Below are 25991 nucleotides of genomic sequence, written 5' to 3'. Positions count from 1 at the left end.
GCTGCCTCTGCCTCTTGGAAAAGTAAAAGCCCAACTCCGAGTATCGACATTCTATTCCCCATTCTGCGCTCCGCCGTAACTCCATGATCCGCAAAATGCCCAATCATCCATTCTTTACTTGTATAAAACCATCATCGCTTCATACCGTCCTCCACCTGCCCGCCCAACTCCTCAATCCTACCAACCAGCTTCCTCCTCTCATCCAACTGTGCGCGCATATAATCGACAGTTTTTTTGAGAACCACACTCTCGCTCCTCCCTTGTCCTTCTAATCCAGGTACAAGCTCCGTGAGACGATCGAAGCCTTCGCGGATAGCTTGCCGGCGTTTTTGTTCTAAGAGTCGGGTTAGTAATGCTTTTAGGAATCGTACCGCCTCATTCGTATTGTAAATGTGGAAGGATATTGCTAGTGATAGGTAGAGAGAGAGGGCGAGCCTTACCAGAAGCAATATGATTCGCCTTCTTCTCATGTTCTGATAATCTAGGTTTCTCGTCCAGATTCCCATTCGAACTACCCGCGTTCGCAGAACCCTCGCGCGCAGGTGATGTAGACATGCTTCCTCTCCCAACTGTCGATATCACATCAGATGATGATTAGCAGTCATCGAACCCGTGAACAACACAGTAATGGCAAGATAAGGATTGAGTGCACGTTATCAAGATACAACCTGCACCGCGGGGTCGGGAATGAAACACATGCGCGGGCGGATCCACAAGGCTTCCAGAATTTCCCGAGCGCATTGCATTCATCAGCCTTGCGCCAAACCAACGTCACGGTCAACACTACATGTAGCACAATGACAGAAGCACCACCATCCTACGAAGCTGCGGCTGTTGAACATGGAGCTTTACCTGTACGAGATGGAGCGACAGCAGGCAAAAAGCCAGTCCCCCGCGGTCCCTTTCCCCTCGATATCCCGGTTCTGAACCAATTACGAGGAAAGCGTATTATCCTAGCATCGCAGAGTCCATCTAGGAAACAGATTCTCTCCAAGGTCAACTCACTCCCTGCTCCTTTTCTTACAATGCTAACTTTACTATCTGCATAATTAGATCTTCACAAACATGGAAATTATACCCTCCACACTACCCGAAGACCTGTCCAAAGAAGACCTAGGCCCCTTCGAATACGTCCTGCAGACCTGTGTGCAGAAGTGCATCTCAGTATACGAGCACACGCTCGCCAACTCCATGAACTCCATCCCCGACCCCTCCCTCGTCATCGCGGCCGACACCGTGGCGGTCACAGCCTCCGGGCGCATCTTGGAGAAACCGCGCAGCGAAAAAGAACATATTGCGATGCTGAAGATGCTGCGGGATCAGGTGGCGCATAAGAGCTATACGGCGGTAGCGGTGGTGGCGCCGCGCGAGGACGCGCGGTATCCGGGGTATAATATTGAGACGACAGTCGAGGAGACGAAGGTTGTGTTTGATGCGGCTGTGAGCGATGAGTTGATCGAGGCGTATGTTAGGACGCGGGAGGCGGTGGATAAGGCGGGGGGTTATGGGTTGCAGGGTATGGGGAGCTTGTTGATTGAGAGGATTGAGGGGAGTTGGGATAATGTGGTAGGCTTGCCGTTGAGGGCTACGCTGGCGTTGGTGGAGAAGGCGGTGTTAAACCAGGAGGATATTGAAGGGGAGGATGAGGAGGAGGAGTAAAGATCAGGAAATGATGCAGTCAGGTACATCATCTTGAGCAGTTCATGTTGAAACATTCAAAGTTCTAGGCGCCGCAGGTGGCTTCGTGAGCTAGGCTATCGTGAACTCAAAGGCATTTTTGGCAGCTCTCAACCAAAAGTCCATATGGGACTGTATCCCCCTCTATACGGATTAATATGAGAAGGCAATTTTAGAACTTACTTTCCATGCCGCATTTCCTATGAGGCTGAAAATGTAGCTAAAAAAACAGATCTGGTTTCCATGCGGATCTTCCGAAAGGCAAAGCATTTATGAATCTGAGCTTTCGACAGTCTCTTAACATATCAGATGTTTAGCCTAGGTTCACCAACCTATTGTCAAGCAACAGCCAATACAATACGCCTCATGAAAATAAGTCCTTAGGGGAGTTCCGCATCACTCAGAACACAAAAGTAACCCGATGCTACAAATTCCCACCTCAAGTAATGAGTCGGCTATAATCTCAAAGCACGTTATTTCGAGTTTTCTTCTTCTTCTAAAATCCCTATTCAAGTCAACTCAGAGCAATTTGGAACCTTTGCTATAGATAATTCCAGTTCATCCCAGATAGGCAGGTGCTGTTCAGTGGGAAGAAAGGGGCCTAACCGAGGACCTAAAATACCACGGCACAGCTACCTACCTTAACAACATGCCACGCATACCTTGGAATGGAATTTATATCATATTATATCATATCCTCATAATGACTATCCTAGTAATTCGCTCATGTTAGATTGTAATAAGAATAGCTGGGCTAGCACTCGGGGGATCGTGGAATGCTTTTTTTTACTGATTATCAGGCTAATAGAGTGGAGGAGAAGATCGAGTATTACCTACATAAGGTACTTGGAATCATTATCATGTTCATTATCAAGATTGAGCTTGATAGCATGAAGTGCACGGCAGATGCGCCGAGGAATCCCACGTCTGTAGAGGTGAGAGTACGTAAATTCTAACCGTCGAGTTGCTTGCTACAGTACAGTAAGAGGCTAGGCCCTGACTTTCAATGCAATATCTCAGTGTAAAAGCCAACAGCACTGAATCGATCCACAAACCACGCTGTGCTTCAGCACCCCGGCCTGGGCCCCGCGACTGACTTGCTGGCAGCTGAGAGTTGGTAATGGCTTTAGCAGCGTACAGTAAGTAGCCTTTGCGATCTTCGTTGGTATATTGATTCGGCGATTCATGGTATACGTATATGTAGATCTATCAGCTAGGTATATATAGTCCGAGAACCAAAAACCGAGTTTTGATTACCGTTTTATTTACTGCAGGTAGTCAGGAAAGGAGAAACAGAAACAGAAACCCACGTACATGCATGCAATGAGTAGCCGTAAGCCTGAAGAGCAGCAAATAGGACCGGGGATTATGTGGAATCGCGGGAATCTTTTCCAGGAAGTTATCGAAGAAGCGCGTTATGCATATGTTATGGCGGAATGAAGGGGAGAAACGGTCGAGTGGTATTGTATTTTGGTTGTGCAAAGAAAGAGGAATGGTGAGGACCTCGCAGATATACATATAGTAGCTTGGCCTGAGGGATAGGAAATCTTACATATAGGTAGATGAGGGAGGTAAACAGGGGACAGTTAGGCGTTATTGTAAGGTGAATTACCGTGGGAAGAGGTCGAGAACGATTTATGTTATATACATAAGAGGGGTTAAGGTAGGCAGAAGTGAGGAAACAGTAACAAGCTCATAGACCCAGAAAGTGTCAGGAACTCACAGACAGCGGAGGGTGTTTGACTGACGAGGCAGAGTTGGAATTTGAAGATAGTTGTGTGGTGAATTGAGCGGCTGGACGACCAAGATCTGCTGTTGCCCTGTCTCTGCTCTCCCCACATGTCATAAATCGGAGCAGTCCATAGGTAAGGTAGTCACCATAAACATAAGGACCGGTCGAACAGTTCAGCAATGAATATGAAATTTGCACGAGCTAGAATCTACTACTTGTACTCAGGCAATAAGAACACCCATGCAACCAGCCCAAAAGGGACCAATATAGCCCAGCCGACATCCCGCCCATCATACAGCCATAATAAGCATCCGAACCAAAATCAAAATATGAACCATGTTACGTATACCCGTTTGATTGCTGCCAAGGAAAAAGCACAGGAGACAGCAAGTCCTGATTCTGTCTCAAAAGACAAGAGCAAGAAGTAAAGACATAAAGTAAGACGCGGCGCAAAGATCTAGGAGTCAGCCTTCGTCTTCTTCTTTCTTGGCTTGGGGCCGCTCTTTGGTGTCTCCACCTGGAGCTCTTCTTTCTCAACAGCACCAACCGACTCATCTACAGTCTTCTTGCTACCTCGCTTGCGCTTCTTGTCGGGACTCTTTTCCTTTTCTGCTGGGGCGGCCTTGGGAGGGACAATGCTTGCGGCTGGGACAATTGGCTCGGGGGCAGATGATACTGGTGTAGCCTTGCTCTTTCGGGTTCCTTTGCCTTTTGGCGTCTTGATAGGAGGCGTGGGTTCCTTCTCTGGCTCGCCTTCAGCATCTGTGTCATGAAGAACAGTAGCATTGGCCTCTCCAACAAGTTGCGCGTTAGCTGAGGCGGCATCGGCACCGATGTTGTGCTCATCAGCATAGGCAGCTGCTTCTAGTTCGGTCATGTCTTTAGCATCCGGGTTGGTGCCACTTTTATATGAGTGCATTCTTGCGTTGTAGAGTCGCAAGTTGTCCTTGTAGGCATTGGTCCATAGCTACATGAATCAGTATATGTAAAAGCATGTAGGAAGAGGTCGACAAACCTGCTTGTCGTCATCGTCCATGATACCCCATCTTCTTGTGCCTTCAGTGCTGACAGCACCTTTGGCAGCTTCTGGTCCAAGATCTTGCGTGATGATGGGGCGCGCAGTCTGCATATACAGGAAGAAAGGTGTAAGAGGACGCTTTGGCGCATTGGGGTCATGCTGTCTCTTCTTGCGCTCCTTCTTCTCGGGTGCAGCATCTGCGGCGGCCGACCTGGCTGGACTCGGAGGATGTTGAAGATCTCCCAGTAGCAAAGGATTGTCACCAAGCCTGGCTAGAGACGAGTCGATTTCCTGGCTGGTGGAAAAATCACCAAGACATGCATTTGTATGCTTGATGTAGGCGCTCGAGAGGGTTTTGATGGCTTCTTGGAGGGTTGCGAGCCCGTTGACGACCTTCTCTCATGTTAGTGCTTGCTCAGTCATGTTCCAGGTGTAGGTAGAGCTTGAGCTTAGGTCAAGGTGGGATGTTCGGACGCGAATGTAAACAAACACTGGCGACGCGTGGTGCCGCGAGCCTCAATGATGAGATGACAATGGCAAACTCGCGCGGGTTAGGGTCGCGTAGATGTGGGAACGCGGGATTCGAGGTGTTTGATGTTATGAGAGCAGTGGTGGGTGGGATATAAGCAATGCGATCAATGGAGGTGGTGGCGCGGTACGTTCTTCAGCGACGAGCATATCGAAGACTTTCGATGCGCCGATGGAGGACGAAGAGGAATGAAAGAGGTGAAATCAGTCTCACCGAGTCTCTGGTGCGCACAAAGCTTTTCACGTCAAGGGTAATGGTCTCGACCTCCTTGGGCTTCTCTTCTGCTTTCTTTCCCTTGGCCATAGTGTTGAGGTTTATGGTGGGTGCAGGTGGGTGGGTGTTGTTGCTTCAGGGTCGATAGGATGGGGATGGGGATGTTGCAGCTGAAGAAGCCCGGAAGTTGGGGGGGACGAGGGATTTTCAGGAAAAATCAGAGGTTGGAGCCAGTCAAGATTCGCTGTAGCAGTAGCTAGGTGAGCGATATTACGGTAGTACGATACCTACCAACTAAGCAGGGCAGGGCAGGCAGGGCAGGCAGGACACCACACCTTACGAGTACCAATTGATTCTCTCTACTCCCACCAAGATAAAATCGAATTCTCATCTGGGCGTGCACTGGGTTTTATCGATGTCTACCTAGGCTAGGTACCACCTACCTACCTACCTCTTCACCTTTTCTGCATATATCCAATCACCTAGGTACCTATCCTATCCTATCCTATGTAGATTGTTCTGCTATCTGCAGCCATTTCTGCGTCCATCACTGTACAGTGCGCAGCGCAGCGCAGCTTCCGGGTTTTCTTCTCACAGCTGCAGCCCGTCCGTCAGTCAGCATCGAGCTAGGCGGCCAAAACTCTGTGAGTGTAGTGTGTTCTGTACCTACCTACCCTCGCTACCCTACCCCTACTGTGAGAGCTGCTCGGGCTTCTATGGCGAAGCACTGAAACCTAGAACGAAGCAACTGGTAAAGCCCGCGAGGCCCGTCGGCACCACAAAGCCTGTATCTGCCGGTCCAAAAATACAGAGTACTATACCCTAAGTACGAGTTCACGCCAGATTCGGAAGGGAGGGAGCTTGGCTCAGTGCACCTGATGAGCTTGATGCCGAACGATTGGCATTGAACGCCTGCTAGATTTACTTACACGGTAGGTATGGTAGGGTAGGGTCATCATCTGCAAGATCATTTGTTACACTGTGCTGAAAGCCTCACTACCTTACCGTATAAATGCGAGAAGACCTACGAGTACATACCTACAGATTGGATCGTAGACAACGACTGTACGAATATGTTTTTTGTATGGCGTGCTGTAAGGTTTGAATACGACGCAGCTTTTTCCTTTTCCGCTCCTCCTCGAGCCTGAAAGTGAAACACCCCGCACCCTCACCTCACACACATCAATTGCTCAGCTCTTGTCTGCCCCTGCCCCTGCCCCACTGATCAGAGCTGTTGTCCAGTGAGAACCACACCTACAAGTATGGAGCGGAGCCTAAGGTGCCCCGGTTTTATGTGATTTCGCATCGGCGCCAACGGCCGACAACCCCTCACTGTGAACTCCATCCAGCCTTCAAGCCTCAAGGACCGTTGGCAGCAAGCAAAGGGTGTGTGAATTGCTTCATGATACCGCCCGCTATCTTGCAGCAATCCCTCCCCATAATGTAGGTACCTTGAGAAGCATAAGTGTGCTCTTCACCCCTCCAAATCCAATTCCAGACCATTGATGGCTGTAGCGATTGCTTCTTCGCACTGTTGATCTGACTGGCTCTTGTCCTTCCTGACGGGACTTGGCATACATCCTTCTGCAGAACCACCCCACCAAAACAAACCCCCCCAAAGCCCCAAAACACTTGGCAGGCAAAGCTAACATCGCACCCCACTGACTTTTCATCCTCAAACAGCTTTGTTAGAAGCTTCATCACAGCCCATCCCCCTCTCCAGATCCGCTGCCCATTGCACCAACGCACGGAAACAACAATACTGTCACCATGCCGAGCATTAGCACAACCACGGCGGTGCTGACGCTCGCAGTTCTCCTGCTCCTGGCGAGACCTGCGAATGCCTTCGGAGCGGGGAACATTGCCAGCGTGGCTAAGATTGAAGGTCTTAATTGTAAGTATATACGTTTTTGAAGCTCTGCGAGCTCCGAACTTCTGCTGACCCGAACCAGGGCGCCATGGTGATATCGAAGACACCCTCCTTACGCTTGTTATGTCGAGAGCTGCTGGTGGAAAGAAGTTTGACAAGATGAACGTTGCTCGAGTTTACTTTGGCAACTGGCTGAGAGATTACTGTGAGTTGCGATCTATAAAGAGAGGGAACTCTTCTGGACACATGTTGACCTCTTTACCCCTCCAGCTCAAGCAATCGATGTCGGAACCGTCAAATATGTCAGTGCTGAAGCGATTCGAATTCTTCTCTGGGTCCTTGGTTTTATGACATTTGGATATGGCACGAAGGAGTTCGAAGTGACTTCTGAACGTCTGGGCTGCTACAGACCAGAAGACCATATCGGTACGTCTACTGAATCACATTTAAACTACTAACCTAACGTATAATCTTTATAGACAACCCCAAAGACTATGCGGATAACCTCGATGCGACACAATATGATCGTAGACTTCGTGGTCCTATCAACGAACGAGTTGAATTGGCGATTGACCCTAGAACTGGTCTGAAGAACTATATTGCCAATGAGCAAGCAGGTATCATGACCTCTGCTTTGCATGTACGCCAGCTCTTCGGTAAATGCATCCAACTGGGTCGATCGTACGCCCAAACCGGAAACAAGGCTGAGCTTCACGAGGCTCTTCGCCTGCTAGGTACCGGACTTCACTGTCTTGAGGGTAAGCTTTCCAAATGCAAGAGCAAGGTCACCCATCTAACAATATACAGATTATTCTGCTCACAGCAACTACACCGAACTAGCTCTTATTGAGATGGGCGAGCGCGATGTCTTCCCTCATGTTGGCCGTCAAACCGCTATCCGTCTCCAAGGAGCTCGTAGCGAAGTCTACCCTATCATTACTGGAACCTTCGGTGGTGTTGATTTCCTCCACTCGGTAATGGGCGAGTTCTCCGATAAGGCCACGCAAAGCGAAATCTCAGAGCTGGAGGGGACTATGCAAGGAGGCAGTAACGCTGATACCAGTGTCCTCAAGGATCTCCTCAGCTCCGTACCTTCTGGACTCTTTGGTGGCAAGGACGAGGCTGGCAAGGCAGATGAGCTTCAAGCAAATGCTACTGCTGCTCAAATGAACCAGATGCGCGTGTCTCCCCGCCAGCCAGAAGAGTTTACTCGCCAAATGCAGGACGTCGCCAAGCAAATCTACCCTGTCATCGAATGGCACGACGAGCTCATGCAGTCGATCACTGAAGCAATTGAGAAGATTCCAATTTTGCCAGATCTTATCGAGCAGATTGAGGAACAACTCAATATCTTTGTCTTCTCGCTCTTGGCGCCATTCGTTCTCCCAATCATCAGCCAGATCAAGACTGAGTTGAACACTGGCTCCTCTGAGATTATCCAGAGCAGTAAGGACAAGCAATTAATCGTCTTCAATGATGACCGTTCTTCTGATCCCACTCATTCTATGTTGTCCAAGGACCATTTCTCCAACGTGAGTAGCATCCATTCTAATTACACGGTTTTCAGCTAACCAGTCTCAGATTCTCAACGAGCCAGCTGGCAAGATTGCTTCTCAAGTCTTGAAATGGGTAGTTCCTCAGCTCATCGCCTGCTGGGACGATCCGCGTGTCGATGCAGACCGCACTATCAACCGCATCATCAACGGTGTCTTCCATCACCCCGCCCAACGTGAAATGGGTGATGACGGCGCAGTTGACGGCCGCCGTTTGATGTTCGGAGTTGTCGAGCAGTGGTGGAGAAATATGGACCAGCGCGAACAGCAAGAGTACCGCAGAAAGTTGAGCCGCGATGGTGTCATGAACGGAGAGAATCACAAGGAAGGTGTTGAGGATAGTGGTCACGGATGTGGCAAGCCCTTGGGAATGGCCAAGCAAGCTGGTGGGTCATCTGGCCCTGCCGCCGGTATTCTCGGTGATATTTCTTCCACCCTAGGCGGTGGTCTCTCATCAGGAGGCGGCCACGGCGGTTCCAGCGGAGGAAACTCGGGACTCAGCAAATTCGCCTCAGAAGCAGCAGGTGGTGGAGCTCTAGGTGGAATAGCAGGTGCTCTCGCTGGCGGGCTTGGCGGCTCTCTACTGAGCGGCGCCTTTGGTGGAGACGACGAGGAGAAAAAGACGAAGAAATACTCTTCCGAGGGCTACACTTCCGGTGGAGGTTACCAACAGAAGTACACTGAGGTCCAGCACAGTGGCAATCAATACAACCAAGCACAGTATTCAGAGACCCAATACTCAAGCGGAGCCCAGCAGACCGATTACCAACGCTATGAACAAAACAGCTCTGGAAATTACGGTGGTGGATTCGAGCAACGCACTGAGACTCGCCCTACCTACGGAGGTAACTATGAGCAAACTACCGAGCGCATCTATGAGCGTCCTGGTGGACAGGTGCAGGCAGAGGCTTGGCGTGAGGAGAAACAATATAAAAAGGATAGCGATGATGATAGTGATGGTTCATACAAGAAAAAGAAGCATCATAAGAAGCATCATAGCGATAGTGGTGATGAGCGCCCAAGCCAGGGTGGATATGGCGGACAGAGACAAGAGGGTTATGGACAACAGCAGCAACAGGAGAGCTATGGCGGCGGTGGTGGCTACGGACAACAACGACAAGAGGGCTATGGCGGTGGTGGTGGCTACGAACAACAACGACAAGAGGGCTATGGCGGTGGTGGTGGCTACGGACAGCAGCGACAAGAGGGCTACGGTGGTGGAGATTATGGCGAGGAGAGACGCGAGCGTTTTGAGGAACCTCCTCGTCAGGAATACGGCGGAGGAAATGAGGCTGGATATGGTGAGAGAGAACGACAAAACGAGTATCAAGAAGAATACCAAGAGGAGCGTCGAGAAGAATACCAAGAGGAGCGTCGAGAGGAGTACCAGGAAGAGAGACGCGAGGAGGGAGGCGGTGGCTGGTTCTCTTAGATATGTGGTTGCCAGGAGGCACAAGTGAGTGAAGCGGTGTTTGACTTTTTAGACCAACGTTTTCCAATCGACGCTTTTTCTAGAATCTCAAGTACTAATGTACCTATATATGTGACCTCAATATTTTCCTACATCTAGTCCAGGTTTTCACTAACCTCTGATCTCTCCCCTATAACCTACCTACGCTTTTCCCCTATCTAGCGCGCTGCCTCCTTCCCACACTCTTCGTTAGCTGTTCAATTTGTTCTTCCCAAGACAACTAGCACAATAAGTATCTCTGTTCCTAGCGCTTAGTGCTATTACTATAGCTAGTTAGACCATTCGCAAATTGGTCATGTGCCTGCATGGCAGGAAGTAAGTGCACATTTTCAAAAAAAAAAAGTATAAATGAAGTGATGTGTTATGTTGTGATGTGATGTATTTATTGATATTCATTTTTGAAATGCAGTTATTGTGCTCTGTAAAGTAGATATGGCGGATTCTCGTGTAGAAGCTATACATAAGGAAGGAAGGAAGAACTACACTTTCGAGATCCTAGGAATTCTTAAGTAGGTATATGCATGAGATCAATCAAGCGCTGTGGTCATTTCATTTCATTAGTATGGTGATTGTTAAGCACTATATATTTGCTCTGGCTATCTTCTCCCTCTTTACTATTTTATGCTAGCTATGGAAAAATCCCCGGCGCGATTACACGCACTAAGCCCCAGCCCTCTGGTATGCACTCTCGGAATATACCTATTAAGGCGCTGGTGTTATGTCTACAAAGCCGTACACCGCATATCAGCGGCCGTGTGGAATCCTCTCCTGTTTCAATCAAGGGTTCTTTTTCCAGGAGGGAACCGGAACCGGAATCGGAACTGCAAGCCGTTACTTCGATGCCTGTTGTGGGATCGGGACCTGGTTGGTGGCAAGTCTGAGCATCATCGTCGTGGAACTGGCAATACGCCCAGATGATCAGAGCAGAGGTACACAGCGCAATGTGGCATATTGGATCTAAGTTTCGCGTACTAATATCCGGACCGGACGACGAAACGAAGTTCTGGTATATGGCCAGGATATCGATTGCGCGGCATATAGCTGTTCGTGCTGCTGGTACGGAAGTCCAGTTTTGAACGGAGAGTCGACGGTGTTCTCGCGCGCGTTGAAAGGTTGCGGATCCTTGTTCCATCGCGCTTGGGGTTTGGTCTCGGGTTACTTGGACGAGGTTTGGGATGTCGAGGGAGAGGTGGAGGTCTAGGAGGAGGAGGAGCATTTGCGTGTCAAATAGGAGGTCGTTTACTCGGTTTATGACGGGTTCTTGCCAGCCTGCTTGCGTGTGGTCTTCCATGCCGTAGTAGTAGCGATAGGGAAGAAGCTTTTCATGGCCGAAACTGGGGGAGGATGGATGGGGGTTCTGGGCTAGGATCTCGTCGAGTCTAGATCTCAGTCTCTCCAGGTCCTTCCTCAGGGATTCTTTCTCGGCGCATGGAACAGCTCTGTTGGGTTTCTGGCTACTGTTGTTGCTCTGGACATGCTTCCATATTTTCGATTGCATTGCACAGAGGCAGAGATGGATGTCTTCGATTAGCAAAGGTTGACCTGTGAAACTAGAATCGTTTCCTGATATATTTTCCACGATCAAGTCGTTCATTGACTTGCAGGCTCGGTAAGAGGGCTCCTCAATCAGCCGTGGTTCCCAGATATGAAGGCCGTTGGTGTTGTATAAGGAGAAGGTAGACGGGAGTGAGAAGTGCAATTCTTCGGGACAAAGCGTCATTGGTAGATTTCGTAATATGCTGGTATATGAATCTAGCTTAAACAGAGCATATGCTAGTCTTGTGCTAATTCAGCATTGGTATTATAAGTAGAAGCTCTCATACCTTTGCCTTTCTCCCTCTTTGATCGTGCGCATCGGCACGAAATATCCTTTCTTTTCGTCGGCCCATGCTGTTGCTGGTCGGAAGAATACGACCTCTCGAAGAGCAGCAATAAGAATGTTCAATAAAATAATTGTGCGAGATAGTCCGCGGTTATGCTACATTGTGTGAGCACTTCTGAGGCGAACGCAAGGAATCAAGACCAACCCCGCGATAAAGTCCAAAAATGATGTTCAGGACAGCGGCATGGCACACCCAGGCAGGTAATGATTGCTGAAACCTGTCTTGTGAAGTGACTTGACACTGATAATTGGACTGTCAGCGATGGGAAAACAACGAGTAGAGCTTGCATACCAACCGAGTCATAAGCTGGTCCATCAGTTCATCATGCGTTTCAATGGCAAAGTCAACAGACTCGCTAGTACCATGTAGCCAGGCCCCGATCATCCGTATTGATAGTTCGCATAGATCAGTATCCTTTCCATCATACTCGCGTGACACCCGGTGCTCGATTGGCCAGCGGTGATGGAATTGCTTGAAGTATATTTCCCTATACTTTTGCGCAACTTCCTGAAGACTATTCACCTCTTTGGGAGTGGGAGCTAGCACGTGAGGATCAGGTTGGATTTCAACCAGTGTCCAATCTATAAGACCGCGGGGCTTGGTTGCTGAGGGCCTTGTATACGAATCTTTCAGAGATGTCTGCTGTGTCGTGGTATCATCTACCACGGTTAGAGAATAAGGTTTCGCCGTAGTTGCAGTTGTGAGGTTGTGGTTCAAGGACTGTGAGGTCCCTGGAGCAATTGATGAACTTGCATCTCTGCTCGGCCTATGGCTGTCTCCATCATGCTGGAATTTGCATTGTACGCCTTTTTTAATACATGAAAAACACGGATCATTCTTGTCACATTTCGACTTCGAGACTCGACAATTAAAACACGCTCGCTTTGCTCTGACTGATGGAATCTGTCTGAACGTAGCACCATGTTTGACAACATGACGTTGAAGACTATCACTATTGTGGATTTTAGTTTGCTTTTTGGAGCGGAGTGGCAGTAGGAAAGCGGACTTCCTATTGAAATGTCGTTTACATGCTGGACATTGGAGCAGGTTGGAAGGATCGTGGGATTTCTCGTGTCGGCCAAGGTGTTCTTTGCGGGCGAAACTTTTACCGCAGCCAGCATGTCTGCAAATGAACTGTCTACTTTCCATGCCAGTATGGTTTCAAGTCAATCACATTGTGATGCTATACTCAGGTTGTCTTGATGACGACTTGCTCGTACGGATTATCGTGGGACTATAATGGCCGCGATGTCGACAATTTCCACGCTCTATGTAGTTTCAACGCGAAGCATGCTGTCAGAGCTCGAGATGAAGCGAAGTCGGGCATCCCACAATATTTATAAGGAGATCTTCTGGACTCGGATCCTCCCACATAGAAAGGTTTTGCAGCCTGAATAATAAGGTTTCATGCGCTAATTTATTAATATGCTTAGGAGGGAGGAGGGGTAACCCGAAATCTTTTTTATATCTTTAGCTTTCTATGCGGCTATTTGATATTGCCTAAATTAAAGAAACAACTTTGGCAAGGATAATCTTGACAAATTTTGCTAATTCTAGGCTTTCATAGCCTCTTCTACTACGTATCCACAGTCAGACTTGTTTCTTTCATGTTTCCTCGTATCCTTCTGCTCCACCAATCTTGTGAGGCAGCAGCTACCCATGGGCGATATATATACACAGTCGACCCCCGTAAAACATCTCAAATACACCACGTGTAGCCTTTCATCTACGAACGGCAGGTCCATCAACGACGCCGAGTCCTATATTTCGCGCACCTACTCTTTTCAACCAGCCTCTTGTTGCATTGGTCCCAGGCTGCACCGATGCTCCAGCGAATTTCTGGGAGGCTAAGTCTTCATTATTTGATCCATTTAATGTGTTTTCCAGGTCGAGAATCCTCTGCATGCGTATATCCTCCGCATCCTCTGCCTTGTACTGATCCCGTTCCCTTCTGTCGGTTGCCTGAAGGGATATGACGAGGTTCAAAGAATGCTACCTAGGTACCGCCTTGGTAACAAAGTACTGCCCTGGGAGCAAACCTTTTTGCGAGGCCAGTCGACGTGGGGTTACAAAATTCGTTGGGAGAATGCCGAAGGGGCAGTGCGGACGGGGAGAGTAATTCATATCTGGCTGCAATGAGTCGGGCTTCAGGGAAAGCAGGAACGAGACACAGTCGAATGAGAATAGGAATATAATCTGTGCTGGACGCAGTGAATGGATATAGCACCTGGTGGCATATAGAAATGAGATAGAAAACTCATTTCCAAAGAAAACAGAAGAAGCTGCAGCTACACGCATCTCGCCAAACGCTTTCTACTTTGAATAATGTTGGTACGGAGGTGCAGCCCAAACTGTTGGCACTCGCTTACCAGCCAAGTCCCCCCCTTTCAGCGATGCCAAGAGTTACAGTGCGGTATGTATCTTGGTTCAAGCGCTTGAGTGCATTTACCCGCCTGCGCAAGTTTGGACTCCTTTTCAGCCCCGTCCCGACGTCGTGAGCCGCGGCTAGCGACTGGCTAAGGGGCCGTAACTCTATCTGTTGGAAATGCCCTCGATGTGCAACACCCAGATTACTAGCCTTCTTAATGCCCTTTTTGGTCAAATTTGTATAGAGAAGATTCAAAACAAACAAGAAACACCTGCAGTAGCATAGCATTATGAAAATGACTTTCTACTTGTTTTTCTATCAGTTGATGCTGTGTTTCTTGGAAGTTATGAAGGTGTTAAAATCGGCCGCTCAATTCCAACATATACAGGGCGGGTAGGTCTCTTTCCATCGCTGTCATTCGGCGGACTATTGCATAATGTCCACAGAAACGTTTATAATCATACAGCGCATTTGATTAGTATATTCGCATACAACAATGTTATTTCCAGCCGAAGTACTATCCATGAAAGGATATCGGCAGTGGCACGAGTAAGGCACCTTCTCTTCAGTATTGGAATCTCAATATTCAAATCTCTAGGTATGTTCCAACGTCCTCCAGGACGTCGAACATTAAGGGCATTGTTTCAAAGACATATCAATTAATTCGAGACGCTAATAGAACACACGGCAGAGCTATGCACAAACCCCCTATGCCAACGCGGAATTCAAAAACACCATACAAAATCCAGGTCAGAATGCTACCGCTGCTTTTGTAAAGCAAAGAAATACAGGAAGGGTCATTATCATGATGCACATACCATGTGCAAGGAGTTCTACCAGACCCCTAAAAATAGAATACCAACAATAATCGAATAATCGTACACAGGTCAGCTGGTCTTTAGCGCCAGCCTCCTTTGCCCATCACACCGACTACACTCTCCCTCGACTTAGGTGTGCCTCCAACTGTGCCATTGAGTCTGATTGCTGCGGCTGCCATTGTGCCACTGGCCTGTCGTGCCTCACCGATTGTTGTCCGGCGAGCGCTATTACTCTTCACGATAGGCTGGTGCCGAGGGCTTAGGATGCTGCTGTGGAAAGCGGACTCCTTTTCGCTCTTGACCATGCGTCTAGCATGGCTGGCTGTGAACATGTTTTCATTCGGAGGGGAGCCAGACATTGAAGCTGCCGTGGGACTTCTACGGCGATGAGTTCGCGAGACGGAATCATGGACGTTTGATGTCCGAGAAACAGAGCCAGCACGCTTTAGAGCTCGTCCAATTTTGGCACTCTCTGACCGGTCGACATTCCAGCTACTTTCACTCTCCGAAGACGAGTTATTTCCGCTGTCAGTAGGAGTTACGTCGCTACTCACGGGCCGCATGATGTTCAATGATGAACGGTTTGTAGCATTCGCGGGATCGATCGTCCTCAATGGGGATTGCTCTGTGTCAGACGATGATAATTTGGTGATCTTGGGCGGCGGCGGAGAGCCATCAGTCTTTTTTGCCAGGAAACCGGCTTGAAATCGGTTGGCCTTAGGCTTGATATCAATAGACGGTTGTGGCGCGGCAGGGATAGGAGATGAGCCGAGGGAATCATTGGAAAGGTCTGCGGCCAAATAAGATGGAAGCGAAGGTAAAACGATACTCTGTTCAACAGAGGATACTTCTGGCGTAGAAATAACTTTCTGGGGAGTCTTCTCGAAATCAGCGAGCGCCCCAGACTCGGTATCATCACGCCATCTGACGCTTCGCTGCTTCGAGGGTGACTTCTTCTTCGGTGTGAACGAGACCCCTTTCTTCCCCATTAAAGCCTTTCGTCTTCTTGGCGAAGACTTTATTGGTGAAGAAAAGACTTGTGGTGCTATAGCTGCGAGAGCTGGCATTACAGGAGGTCGTAGCTGACTGTCGTGGAGATTTGCCGGCTTCTTACGCTTCGGGGTTCCGCGTTTCGTTGGAGGAAATTTCTCAGTAATATTCAAGGATCCGTCTGGTTTGACGACCTGCGATACAGACGCGGAGCAGTTTTGCATCAAACGTCCGAGAACGCTCTTCGCATGTTCGACCGCGTCCTCTTGACTCATGCTGAGGATGTCATGGAGCGAAGAAATGATTTCAAATTGGGCCGAGAGCAGCACTTGCATAACGTCCGCATCGCCAACTTTCTCCTGGTCCAGGACTTCACGTAACGACTCTTTGGCAGCATTAGCTTTCAAAAGCTCAGCTTCCCTGGTCAAGCTAGCAACATCAAGTCCCTCCGCAGCTCCATCAACCTCTGTGATTTGGCGGATGCTATTTTGCAATGCTGAATCTATTGCACGCTCCCAATTTGCCTTGTCCAGTCGCTGGTGGTAGTGTTGCCGGCTATTCTCAAGCTCCAGAAGGATTCCCTGTGCAGTCTTTCGCATCGCCGTCAGACTTGGTGGCATGTCATCTTCTTCGCGAGAGTCGCAGATGGTGTCAAACGCTGCAACCCAGGCTGATAGAATGGCAATACGCCGTTCAATCTGTCGAAGCTTTTTCATATTTGTGACCTTCTCTTGGCGTTCGCTGGCCGAGTTTTCAAAGGCAGCCCGAATTCGCACGACGCCTTCACGAGCAATGCAGTCCCGCTTCTCACTTTGTTTCTTGAACTTGGCAAAGGAGACTGCCTCGGAGTCTTTTTGCTGGGCCTTAAGTTCATTGATCAACGCCATTTGCTCATCGATCTTGACCAAGAAATCCTTGACGTGTCGGTTGACATTATATACATTTCTCGTGACCTTTGTCTGGATGTTCTTGGCTCTGTTCGCGTAGCGGAGTGTATTCTGGGTTTCATCGAAATGTGCGCTGGACGGACTGACACAAACGATCATAACCGTCTTGCAATTCCCGCCGAGAGAGAATTTGAGAAGACGAGTAAGTTTCGAGTTCCGGTATGGGACGTGATTCTTCTTTCGAGGATCGCAGAGCGCGTTAATGCAACCACCCAATGCCAAAAGGGACTTGTTGATATTTGCACCCTCTAGCAGCCTCTCGCCTCTATTTTTCGTTGCGCTGGCACGCTCGCTTCCTGCTAGATCAATGATGCTCAAAGTGGCCATCGTATGCGGTTCGTCGACATCTGCATTCCGGTCTTTTTGAGCGACGTTGATTTGAAGAACGGCGTGAGATCGTGATGAAGTGGCATTTGCTGCAGTTGGTGAAATCGTTCGAAACTCGTTTCCCTTGACGATCATGTCCATAACTTCTTGTACATCATGAGGATGGTGACTTGAAAGTCCTGCCACTGACACAGTTTGGTTTGCATCCTCGCGCAGCATCAGTCCCTGTTTAGTGCCTCCAGGAACCAGCAAATCTCGAATCGTCTCGTTGTAAATCTCCAAATACGATAATGATACCTCGGTGTGCTTCTCATCACTCCGCTCAGCGATCTTCTCGAACAGTTCCTGCATGGTGAGGAAGATTATTCCAGGTTGCTGAGCGGTTCCGGTAATCGTGTGCGTTTTACCACAACCAGTGGCACCGTATGCAAATACCGTTGCATTGTACCCTTCCAGTACGCTATCCATGAGGCCCCTTGTTGTTGCTTCGTAGACATCGGCTTGTGTGGTGTTTTCGTCAAATACTCGGTCGAATGCGAATTGCTGATCCTTCACTCGTTTGCCCATATTCGAAACAACCGATCTAGAGAACTTTTGTACTGGATTGTCCTCTGGAGGATCAAATATTCTGCAAGCGTAAGTTTGTGATTAGATATCAAGTCAAGACACATACAAGCATTTGTCGTCCAGCACCTTGATGACAGGCCGAATGCCTTTCTGCCCAAGTCTGGGGGTGGGTACTCCAGCAAGAGAGCCATCCCCAAGAAACGTTGTACCCTCATCGTATTTTGTGCTATGGCAAGTCAGGATTTGCTTCTGCGACGAGGGGATAGAATAAAACCTACATCTGCGCTGCTTCGCGAATTGTGAATGGGCGAACCCGAACTGAGAATGTTAGTGACGTGTCCAAATACCGAACTCAGAGATGTAGTACCCGCCACCGAGATCGAAGACGCTCCTGGATCTACGCCCATGCTGATTGTGTGGGTGGTGTTGTATGTATTGTCTTTGGTCGTAAATCCACTGCCCAAAAATTGCGTATAAACAAGAGCGACGCGTGGGTGTACCTGGACAAAGCAATACGAATAGAATCACAATTGAATAAGAGAAAATACTCAAGCGCAATTCAGAAAGTGCTCGACTCCGGAATGTCGCAAATTTCGTGGATTGGTGGATTGGTGACTGCTCCGTTTGCAATTTGATATAGTTCATCTGCTGTAATGTTGATTTTCGGGATACCTAAGATGGCCCGATCGCGGTTGCCATGTTGGCAACCTTAGCGCAAACCTAGCGGCCGCACCTGAGGTACTCTCGTACCTTATTCTCCGGAGGTAGAGGAGAAGTACAACGGTACACCATACACTGTATACTACAAGCTCGTTAGGCATATGCAAACAGTCATAGTCGAGATAAGTAGTTCAAGAGGCCAGTGTCTTTCCAAAGTTCCAAGCCTACCTACCCGTATTTTGGATTACTCTAAAGGCTAAATAATTTAATTATCTTCTCTGGTCCTATTTTTCGCTGAGACTTGCCTATTTTTCATTCGAAAAATAGTAAGAATTAGATCCATTTCTTCTTGTTGGGTACATAATATCGTCTTTCAGCTCTGTATTTTCAAGAGCCATTACTTGGCATATGTTTTCAGCAGAAGTATAAGCCCAGCGTCTTTTATATCAATCAACTGTTACTATGGACATTCGGAATGTTAAGAGTGTAATTTATATTACATAGGCCCAGAAGTTATTCTTTCTTTCTTATTCTATTCGGAATTAGTACGTATTTTTGGCTTTCTTTCCTCTACGTTTAGTGTGAATATTCACCAACCTCTGCGGAATGTCTATACACAAATTTCCTCTTCCTGTCTGAATTCGTAAGAACAGAACGCCTGGTATAAGCGCCCTTCGAAATTCCGGAGGCAACTTATACTTATATAACTCGTGATCTTGAATCACCTGACTTTATTCATCACTCCGTAGGGCATATTGCAGGGATGCGATCAAGGATCAAGATCTCCATGATCCGCATCGCTTTAAACCCGATCCAGCATGACTATCGAATGCCGCATTCAGCACAGATGAAAAGAGACGAATCAACATCAGATCAGATGAACAAAGCTTTCTTTTTCACGGCCTAGAATCAGCTCCAGTACTGATTGTGGTGGTGGTATACCAACATTGATGGGGAGCAAGTTCTCTCTCTCTCTCTCTCTCTCTCACATCGCGATAATCTCATCCTCATCGCTGTCGCATCCATGACCTCAGCTTGTTCTATATTCCCTTTCTTTTGCCCTTTCTCTACAGCCTCGGACTAGTTGAGAGGAGTGAATTGAGGCAGCTTTGACCCTTTTTTCCTTTCTTTACCGCGCTCAAGATTTTACGTTACGCTTCTGCACTTGAAAGCCTCGCAATATCGGCGACCTTCAAGATGTCTTTCATCTTCACCATGCGCAACGCGCCCAAAAGCCCGCCGGAGAACGAACTATCATTGCCTAGCTTATTGCCTCCCCTATTGCCTACCTCATTGCCAGACATATCCGAAGATGGCGCCTCCTTGTCCTCTCACCGAGATCCTCCTCCGGTCCCTCTTCGCGCCTCAAATCGCCCATTACATAAACAGTTCATGCTAGGTGTACCACCGCGGTTCAATTATGAGACAAGTCCGCCGCCATATGGAGATCTCGTCGAGGACGGGCCATTGGATGGCGAGGGTGGAGAGAAACTGGCTGGGTTGAGGAGGGGCGTGGCAAACAACAAACATATCGCAAGAAGGGGTGGATGGAAAAGGTTGCTGCTTGTTGGACTTATCCTCGTGCTGTGTGTTGTAGGACTTGTGGTGGGATTGGTCGTTGGGCTGACGAATAGGAATAAGAACTTGTAAGTCGTTCTGATTGTATTCCAAGACATGACTGACAAAATATAAAAGCAAAAACAGCAGTGGAAGTCCCTCAGGAGGCGCATCAGGATCCGTGCAAGGCGGCCCTACAAACCCAGCATCAGACACGACATTCCCAGCAGGCTCCTACTCTTTCGATACCTACCTCTCAACCGTGTCCACCAATTGCACCTCTAATTCCGCCACTTGGCTCTGCTACCCCTACTCAACATATGCACAGAATCCCTCCGCATCTGTCGCAACCTTTGACTGGATCATTTCTCCCGTCAAAGGCACAAAAAGCAACTACACAATCTCCTCAACACCAAACTACTTCTCCGTCATGTTCAGCAACGCGTCCCTCTCCCTCCAATCTGCTGGAAACGCAGACGAGCACTACTACTTCCAAATAGACATGCAGAAAGACACTAAACCAACATCGCAATTGGGAAGTCAAAATGTAGCTGCGACTTGTTATTTCAACCAGACGACCTTTGAAGGATATCTATATACCAAGTTGCCAAAGACATACTCAAGTGGTGGAAATGGGACAGATGTGAATGAAAATCAATCCTTTGCTGCCTGGCCAAACGCAGTCAGAATCGAGCAAGTAGCTTCGAGTGGAAGCGGAAGCCCGACTTGCCTTGATCCGTCCGGGGACTCGCTGGGAGACTTTAGTGTACAGCAGCAAGGGGAGATGTGTGATTGTTCATACATAAATACTGGGACGTGATGATATTGGAACCTTTAATGTTATACGAATTTTACGGTTGGCGTTTGGCAATAGGATACGAGTTCAAGTGGCTTGGCTGGGGAGTTTTATGTTTACTATACCATTATCTAATTCTTAATATGAGATTATGATCCATGTATTAACACAAGATTTGTATTTGCATTATAATGTTCATGTAAATATATTGAAGAGTTGCAGTCATTACTCATGACCTCATAATCAAAAATTCGCCAGTATTCATGTATACCACCATTAGTTCCAAATTGTGAGTTCATAACCTTCAAGACCAGAAAACAAAACAGCGCTAAGAGAAACCGAATTTGTTCGGTCTAATGGAGCGGAAATCCACGACCACAATGCTTAGGAATTGCTTACGATGCTGAGACTCCTCGAATTCATCATTCCTCTATTTAATACGCCTGAACTGGTTGTAGAGCCCTCGTATTTTATCGTTGTTATATAATGCTTTAAAATAGGGTAAAATATCAAGTTTTTAAGGCCCGGGAGTGTGAGGACCCCTAAAGCTCGGCCCCTGAAAGTGTAACGGCGCCTGTAGCTTTTGCGTTACAGGGCCCTAAGCTGCTACTTACTACCCTAAAGCACTGCATGTGCGAAATGCTAACTGATCTAATTTGTACGTAAGTCAGGTACGGTAAAGTGTAGTAGAGCAAGTTACAAAACGAATAAGCGTACGGAGTAGAGAAGTTGCGAAAGATTTCTGTTACAAGTAGTAGTGATTGCCGTTTTAATATGGCTGATATGTCTACCGGCATAAGGAGGGGGAGGTCAGATCATCCCCATTGGCCCCGACGGACCCACCCACGAATCCGCTATGCCACTCTGTACAGTGGAAAGCTTAGCGGGTCTTGGCGTAAAACAACGCCGTGAAGCTGAAAAACCCGACTGCTGTTTCCATGTGTGTGATGTATGATTAATCCACACGAGCCTGAACGTGATATTCAAATCCAAACACGTTCATCCCCCATCTTCGACACCTCGTCCTATCCGCCCATCCGCGTTGTGCTGGCCATCCTCTGTGGAGAAGGATACGCTCCTTTCCCGGATTGGCTGCGCATCCCCGAGAGCTTTTGCGCATGAATGCTCTCACATACTACAGCGAGTTGGCCGACCGGGTTTTGAACCATGTCACAGACAGTAACATGTTCTATGTACAGTCCGTGGTGACCTGCACCGCCTTGGTATGGTGCGTATTGCCCTCTTGCGTGCGCTGGAGGAAAGGCGGATGCTAACTCTGCTGAAGGCTCTTGCACCGAGCATGGCTTACCCTCTGGAAACCCGTTCCAGAGCTCATCAGCATTCTAGGTGTTGAAGTCCCAGATGCGCCCGCAGTCTCCCTCGCCGGTATTAAAGCCGAAGCTGTCACTCTTCACTGGACCCGGCCTGGTGTCAACAAACCAGTACTCAAGTACTTGATCCAGGTCAATGGAGTCAACGGTATGTCCGAGCTCCTGTTATCTGCTTGCATTTGGCTAAATCTATACAGTCGGTGAGTCATCGCGGATGGAAACCGCGATCACTGTTACAGGGCTCAAGCCGGGGCACTTTTACAACGTTAGAGTCATTGCCGTGGGATCGAATAATTTTCAAGCAGGAAGCCGAGTTATACGATTGAGGACATATGGACGAGACGGGCGGCCTCTTGTTAGCGGTCGTGTACCCTCGAACTTTTCGATCGAGGACCAGGATAGCGGTGATGAGCTGCCATCCATCCGAACACAAGGCGCTGGGGTCGAGATGGCAGCACTTAACGAAGGTGCCCCAGCACTACAACGAGATTCAAGTTACCCTCAATCCGGGCAGAGACGAAACACTGGCGGTAGGAAGCATTCTCCATCAAGCGCTGCTGCCGATCAAGCAGCTTCTGACAAAGTCTCGTCTAAACATCCGGAGTCCATACACCAATTAACAGAAAAGTTTGAGGGTATACGCGGTGATACGGAGGAGATAATGGGTCAGATTACACGAGATGCCGAAGATTTTAAATGTCAGATGGATGACCTTAGGAAGGAGAGAGATGAAAAGAAGCAGATGCTGAAGGAAAAGGAGGAAGCAAGCGAAAAATTGAAGAGGGAGGTCAACAGCTCAGAGCGCGCCAACCGGCAGGCTCAGAACCGTAAATCGCAAAAGGAGAAGCTTTTACGAGACAAGGTAGCCGAGAGGGCCAAGATGCAAGAAGATATCGCGAGATGGGAACAGGAGATCGAGACTATGAAGGCCCAACGCGAGACCTATCTGCAAGAAAAAGAGGATCATTTGGAAGCGAAAGGCACTGAGGCTGAAGAACTACGGGAGACCATACGAGAACATCACGGTTCCATAAGTGGGTTGGAAGAGGAAATTCGCGTCAAGGGGTTGCAGCTCAAGCAGCTTGAGGAAGAACGCAAGCATCTTCCAGGGGGCGAGGACAGTGAGGAATCTCGGGCTCGCGATGCTGCAGACAAACAGCGTGATGTCGAATGGGAAATCAAGCAGAGAAATCTGACTGAGCAGCTGACCAACCGAGCGGTTCAGCTTCGACAGCTTGAGTACCAGCAGCAGGAACTCCAGAACACGATCAGTGCACTCAGTATTCGTCAAGCAAGCAATCCTCTCATGTACCATGGAAATTCCTCGGGTGTAGATTTTGAATCTATGGCTGGACAAAACAAACCAAAGCCACGCAGAAGTCGCAAGGGCAAAAGCCGGACGAACACCGTTTCATCTCCCGTTGCTAGCTATCCAATTACCGACTCTCCATTTCCGAGCGTTAGCTCATACAACAACTTGAATGCAACATCTTCTACTTTTGCCCAAGGACCATATTTCGACCTGACGCCCATGGTGCCACTCTCCGATCACTTTGGAATGAGCGAAGCGGATGTCAAGGCTCTGACAGCAGGGGCTCCTCTCAGTCCCACTGCAACTTCACTGTTGCCTTCTAACATCTTCGATATTGATGATGATCCTCCAAGTCCTCGTGCAGGCTCCACGAGATCGTTTGGCGGTGCTCTTTACAGCAATGCAGGACAAGCAGTGTTTGGTCACGATCCTCAATCACCTTCCTCCTCGAGTCGTTCTGCAAGTTTAATATCAAGCCCCCAAGCTTCCTCCCAAAATCTTGCAATGTATGGTGTCTCTGGTCACGATTATGCAATTGATAGTGATCGGCGATCTTTGCACTCGCCAAGGGCAGAATTCGGTGCTATTGGGTCCCCAAGTGCATCCAGCTCCAGGCTTACGTCCAATAAAGCCCTTAGCAGCCTATTCCAATTCTCAAAGGCCCGGGGTAAAACGATTCCACAAGATGGTCCTCCTCTTGGTAGTCTTAAACAGGGGCAAAGCCAATCACTCCCACGCTCTGCCGATGAGCCGGAAACGGAAGCAGTTCGTAGGCGCCGTCGTACTTCTCTTTCTTCAAGCTGGAACGTGCCAAACATCTTTAACCGCAGCCAAGCAGTGAGCGAGGCCACGGAAGGTAATGGTCCTGCACCTGCGCGAAATCCTACCAACAGAAGTAGACGGCGCGCCTTCGGTATGTTTGGTAGCGGCTCAGATGATCCCAGCTTGTTCGCCGATCGTGACCTCAGCAGCCCACGCCCCGTGTCCATAGCTTCTTCTGACCTACCTCGTCCCTCCACCGACAGTGCCCCCTTTGGATGGGCCGCTGCCGAAGGTACCTCGATGCACAAGAACAGCCCTTTGGCCACTAATTGGTCTGTGAACGTAGTCCAGCCTTGGTCTAGTAATCCTTCAAGGAGACCAAGCATTCATCAAAGTTCCTCCACCACTGCCTTGACGTCTGGAATTGCCAGCGAGGATGATGAGTTCTTGCCGTCAGATACTCTGGCAGGTCAATCTAGTCCTCCGCCCGTTGGTGTCATTGGCACCAGGCCTGTTTCTTCGTATAAACAGGTAACGCCAAAACTCAACCCCGCAGCACCCACCTTCAAAGCCATGTTCCCATTGTTCAATTCAAAGACTGACAAAGGAAAGGACGGCGGCAAAGGCAAAGAGAAGGTCATCGAGAACCCGCTATTTTCTGGCGACGGGTCGAGATCTATCAATGCCACGTCGCCGTCAGAGCCAAGGCAGTCCCGCGACACGCCTTCTATTCGCACCCAGAACAGCATGGCTGAATCTCATGACAGTCTGGAAATCACTTTAAGCAACACCACCTCGGAGCTGACAAATCCAAGTACTAAAGATAAGGAGTCATCCTTCAGGCAACTTCTTCGCAAAGGGAGCTCCAGCAAGTTCAGCTTGTCTTCCATCCGTGGCAAAGATTCTGGTCTATTCGGCGGTGGTAAAAAGGGTGGCAGCAGTGTTGCGACCTCTGAGCGTGATGGCAGCCTTGACGGATTCGGAGAGGATGGCCAAGGTGGGAAGAACACAGAAAGCGTTACTAGTAGTCCTATGCTGGGATCTGGTGATTGGAAAGGCAAGGAAAAAGATAACCACCCCGGTACGCCTAAGGAAGGCCGCATGAGCAATTGGACTAGGCCTTTCAAAAGGGGAAGGGCGAGGGAGAGTTCAGATGTTGAACGTAGTGAGGCTGAGATGACTGGGACTGAGGATGAGTACGTTTGATTTGGTGCTCCGTACATAGGCGCATCTTTAGTTTATGCCCGCCAATGAGAGAATGCTATTTTATGTCCAAGTTCACTATATGAGCATTACAAAGAAAATACGACCAGTTACATTACTTCTCGGCAGAGCCTCATTGGGGGATATCCTCCGCTCTCGTATCGGTCTGGCCACTCAGCAGCTTCGATTACTTAGGTAACAGTCCAGGGTACGTTGATCTCTTGGCAATAGTAGGACAGTTCCTCTCAGTCCCAGCTTATGTCAGAGCTGTGCACCTTCAAATTAATTATGCGGCAGCCTGATGCCTAGGCCTAGGCCGCTCTTCAGCCCTACGTTCTTATCTACGTTTACAGTTACTGTACCATCCATAAATAGCTCACACTAAACTCTAAGTATCTGGGCTTGAA

General features: G+C 48.7%; 8 protein-coding genes across 8 annotated transcripts; 4 read left to right on the top strand and 4 right to left on the bottom strand.

Moving 5' to 3' along the window:
- Nucleotides 1–131: 131 nt before the first annotated feature.
- Max lies at nucleotides 132–567 on the bottom strand (the record flags this gene model as incomplete). Its single annotated transcript, XM_031146252.1, has 2 exons — nucleotides 132–334; nucleotides 441–567. Coding segments are annotated over 2 exons (330 nt in total), but the record flags the coding sequence as incomplete, so codon positions are not given.
- Nucleotides 568–719: 152 nt separating this feature from the next.
- LHYA1_G001267 (Maf-like protein) lies at nucleotides 720–1659 on the top strand (the record flags this gene model as incomplete). Its single annotated transcript, XM_031146251.1, has 2 exons — nucleotides 720–995; nucleotides 1054–1659. Coding segments are annotated over 2 exons (882 nt in total), but the record flags the coding sequence as incomplete, so codon positions are not given.
- A 2207-nt stretch (nucleotides 1660–3866) lies between these two features.
- On the bottom strand, nucleotides 3867–5259 carry HMO1 (High mobility group protein; the record flags this gene model as incomplete). Its single annotated transcript, XM_031146250.1, has 3 exons — nucleotides 3867–4376; nucleotides 4425–4820; nucleotides 5170–5259. 3 exons carry the CDS (start codon nucleotides 5257–5259, stop codon nucleotides 3867–3869), a joined length of 996 nt encoding a protein of 331 aa, XP_031008733.1.
- A 1680-nt stretch (nucleotides 5260–6939) lies between these two features.
- LHYA1_G001265 (uncharacterized protein) lies at nucleotides 6940–10024 on the top strand (the record flags this gene model as incomplete). Its single annotated transcript, XM_031146249.1, has 6 exons — nucleotides 6940–7063; nucleotides 7122–7244; nucleotides 7310–7465; nucleotides 7519–7797; nucleotides 7847–8571; nucleotides 8621–10024. The coding sequence occupies 6 exons, from the start codon at nucleotides 6940–6942 to the stop codon at nucleotides 10022–10024; spliced, it is 2811 nt and encodes a 936-aa protein (XP_031008734.1).
- A 667-nt stretch (nucleotides 10025–10691) lies between these two features.
- LHYA1_G001264 (uncharacterized protein) lies at nucleotides 10692–13095 on the bottom strand (the record flags this gene model as incomplete). The annotated part of the gene is made up of 4 exons (XM_031146248.1): nucleotides 10692–11841; nucleotides 11887–12041; nucleotides 12091–12186; nucleotides 12238–13095. 4 exons carry the CDS (start codon nucleotides 13093–13095, stop codon nucleotides 10692–10694), a joined length of 2259 nt encoding a protein of 752 aa, XP_031008735.1.
- A 2117-nt stretch (nucleotides 13096–15212) lies between these two features.
- klp6 (Kinesin-like protein) lies at nucleotides 15213–18370 on the bottom strand (the record flags this gene model as incomplete). Its single annotated transcript, XM_031146247.1, has 4 exons — nucleotides 15213–18024; nucleotides 18070–18189; nucleotides 18242–18281; nucleotides 18331–18370. The coding sequence occupies 4 exons, from the start codon at nucleotides 18368–18370 to the stop codon at nucleotides 15213–15215; spliced, it is 3012 nt and encodes a 1003-aa protein (XP_031008736.1).
- Nucleotides 18371–19838: 1468 nt separating this feature from the next.
- Nucleotides 19839–21000, top strand: LHYA1_G001262 (uncharacterized protein; the record flags this gene model as incomplete). Its single annotated transcript, XM_031146246.1, has 2 exons — nucleotides 19839–20269; nucleotides 20319–21000. 2 exons carry the CDS (start codon nucleotides 19839–19841, stop codon nucleotides 20998–21000), a joined length of 1113 nt encoding a protein of 370 aa, XP_031008737.1.
- Nucleotides 21001–22094: 1094 nt separating this feature from the next.
- On the top strand, nucleotides 22095–25587 carry YEL043W (Uncharacterized protein; the record flags this gene model as incomplete). The annotated part of the gene is made up of 3 exons (XM_031146245.1): nucleotides 22095–22204; nucleotides 22262–22455; nucleotides 22505–25587. 3 exons carry the CDS (start codon nucleotides 22095–22097, stop codon nucleotides 25585–25587), a joined length of 3387 nt encoding a protein of 1128 aa, XP_031008738.1.
- Nucleotides 25588–25991: the final 404 nt, after the last annotated feature.

This window comes from Lachnellula hyalina, assembly GCF_007821495.1.
Source record: "Lachnellula hyalina strain CBS 185.66 chromosome Unknown contig00012, whole genome shotgun sequence".
Classification (NCBI taxonomy): domain Eukaryota; kingdom Fungi; phylum Ascomycota; class Leotiomycetes; order Helotiales; family Lachnaceae; genus Lachnellula; species Lachnellula hyalina.
The sequence above is the reverse complement of the archived record's forward strand: the minus strand, read 5'-3'. Positions and strand labels throughout refer to the sequence as shown.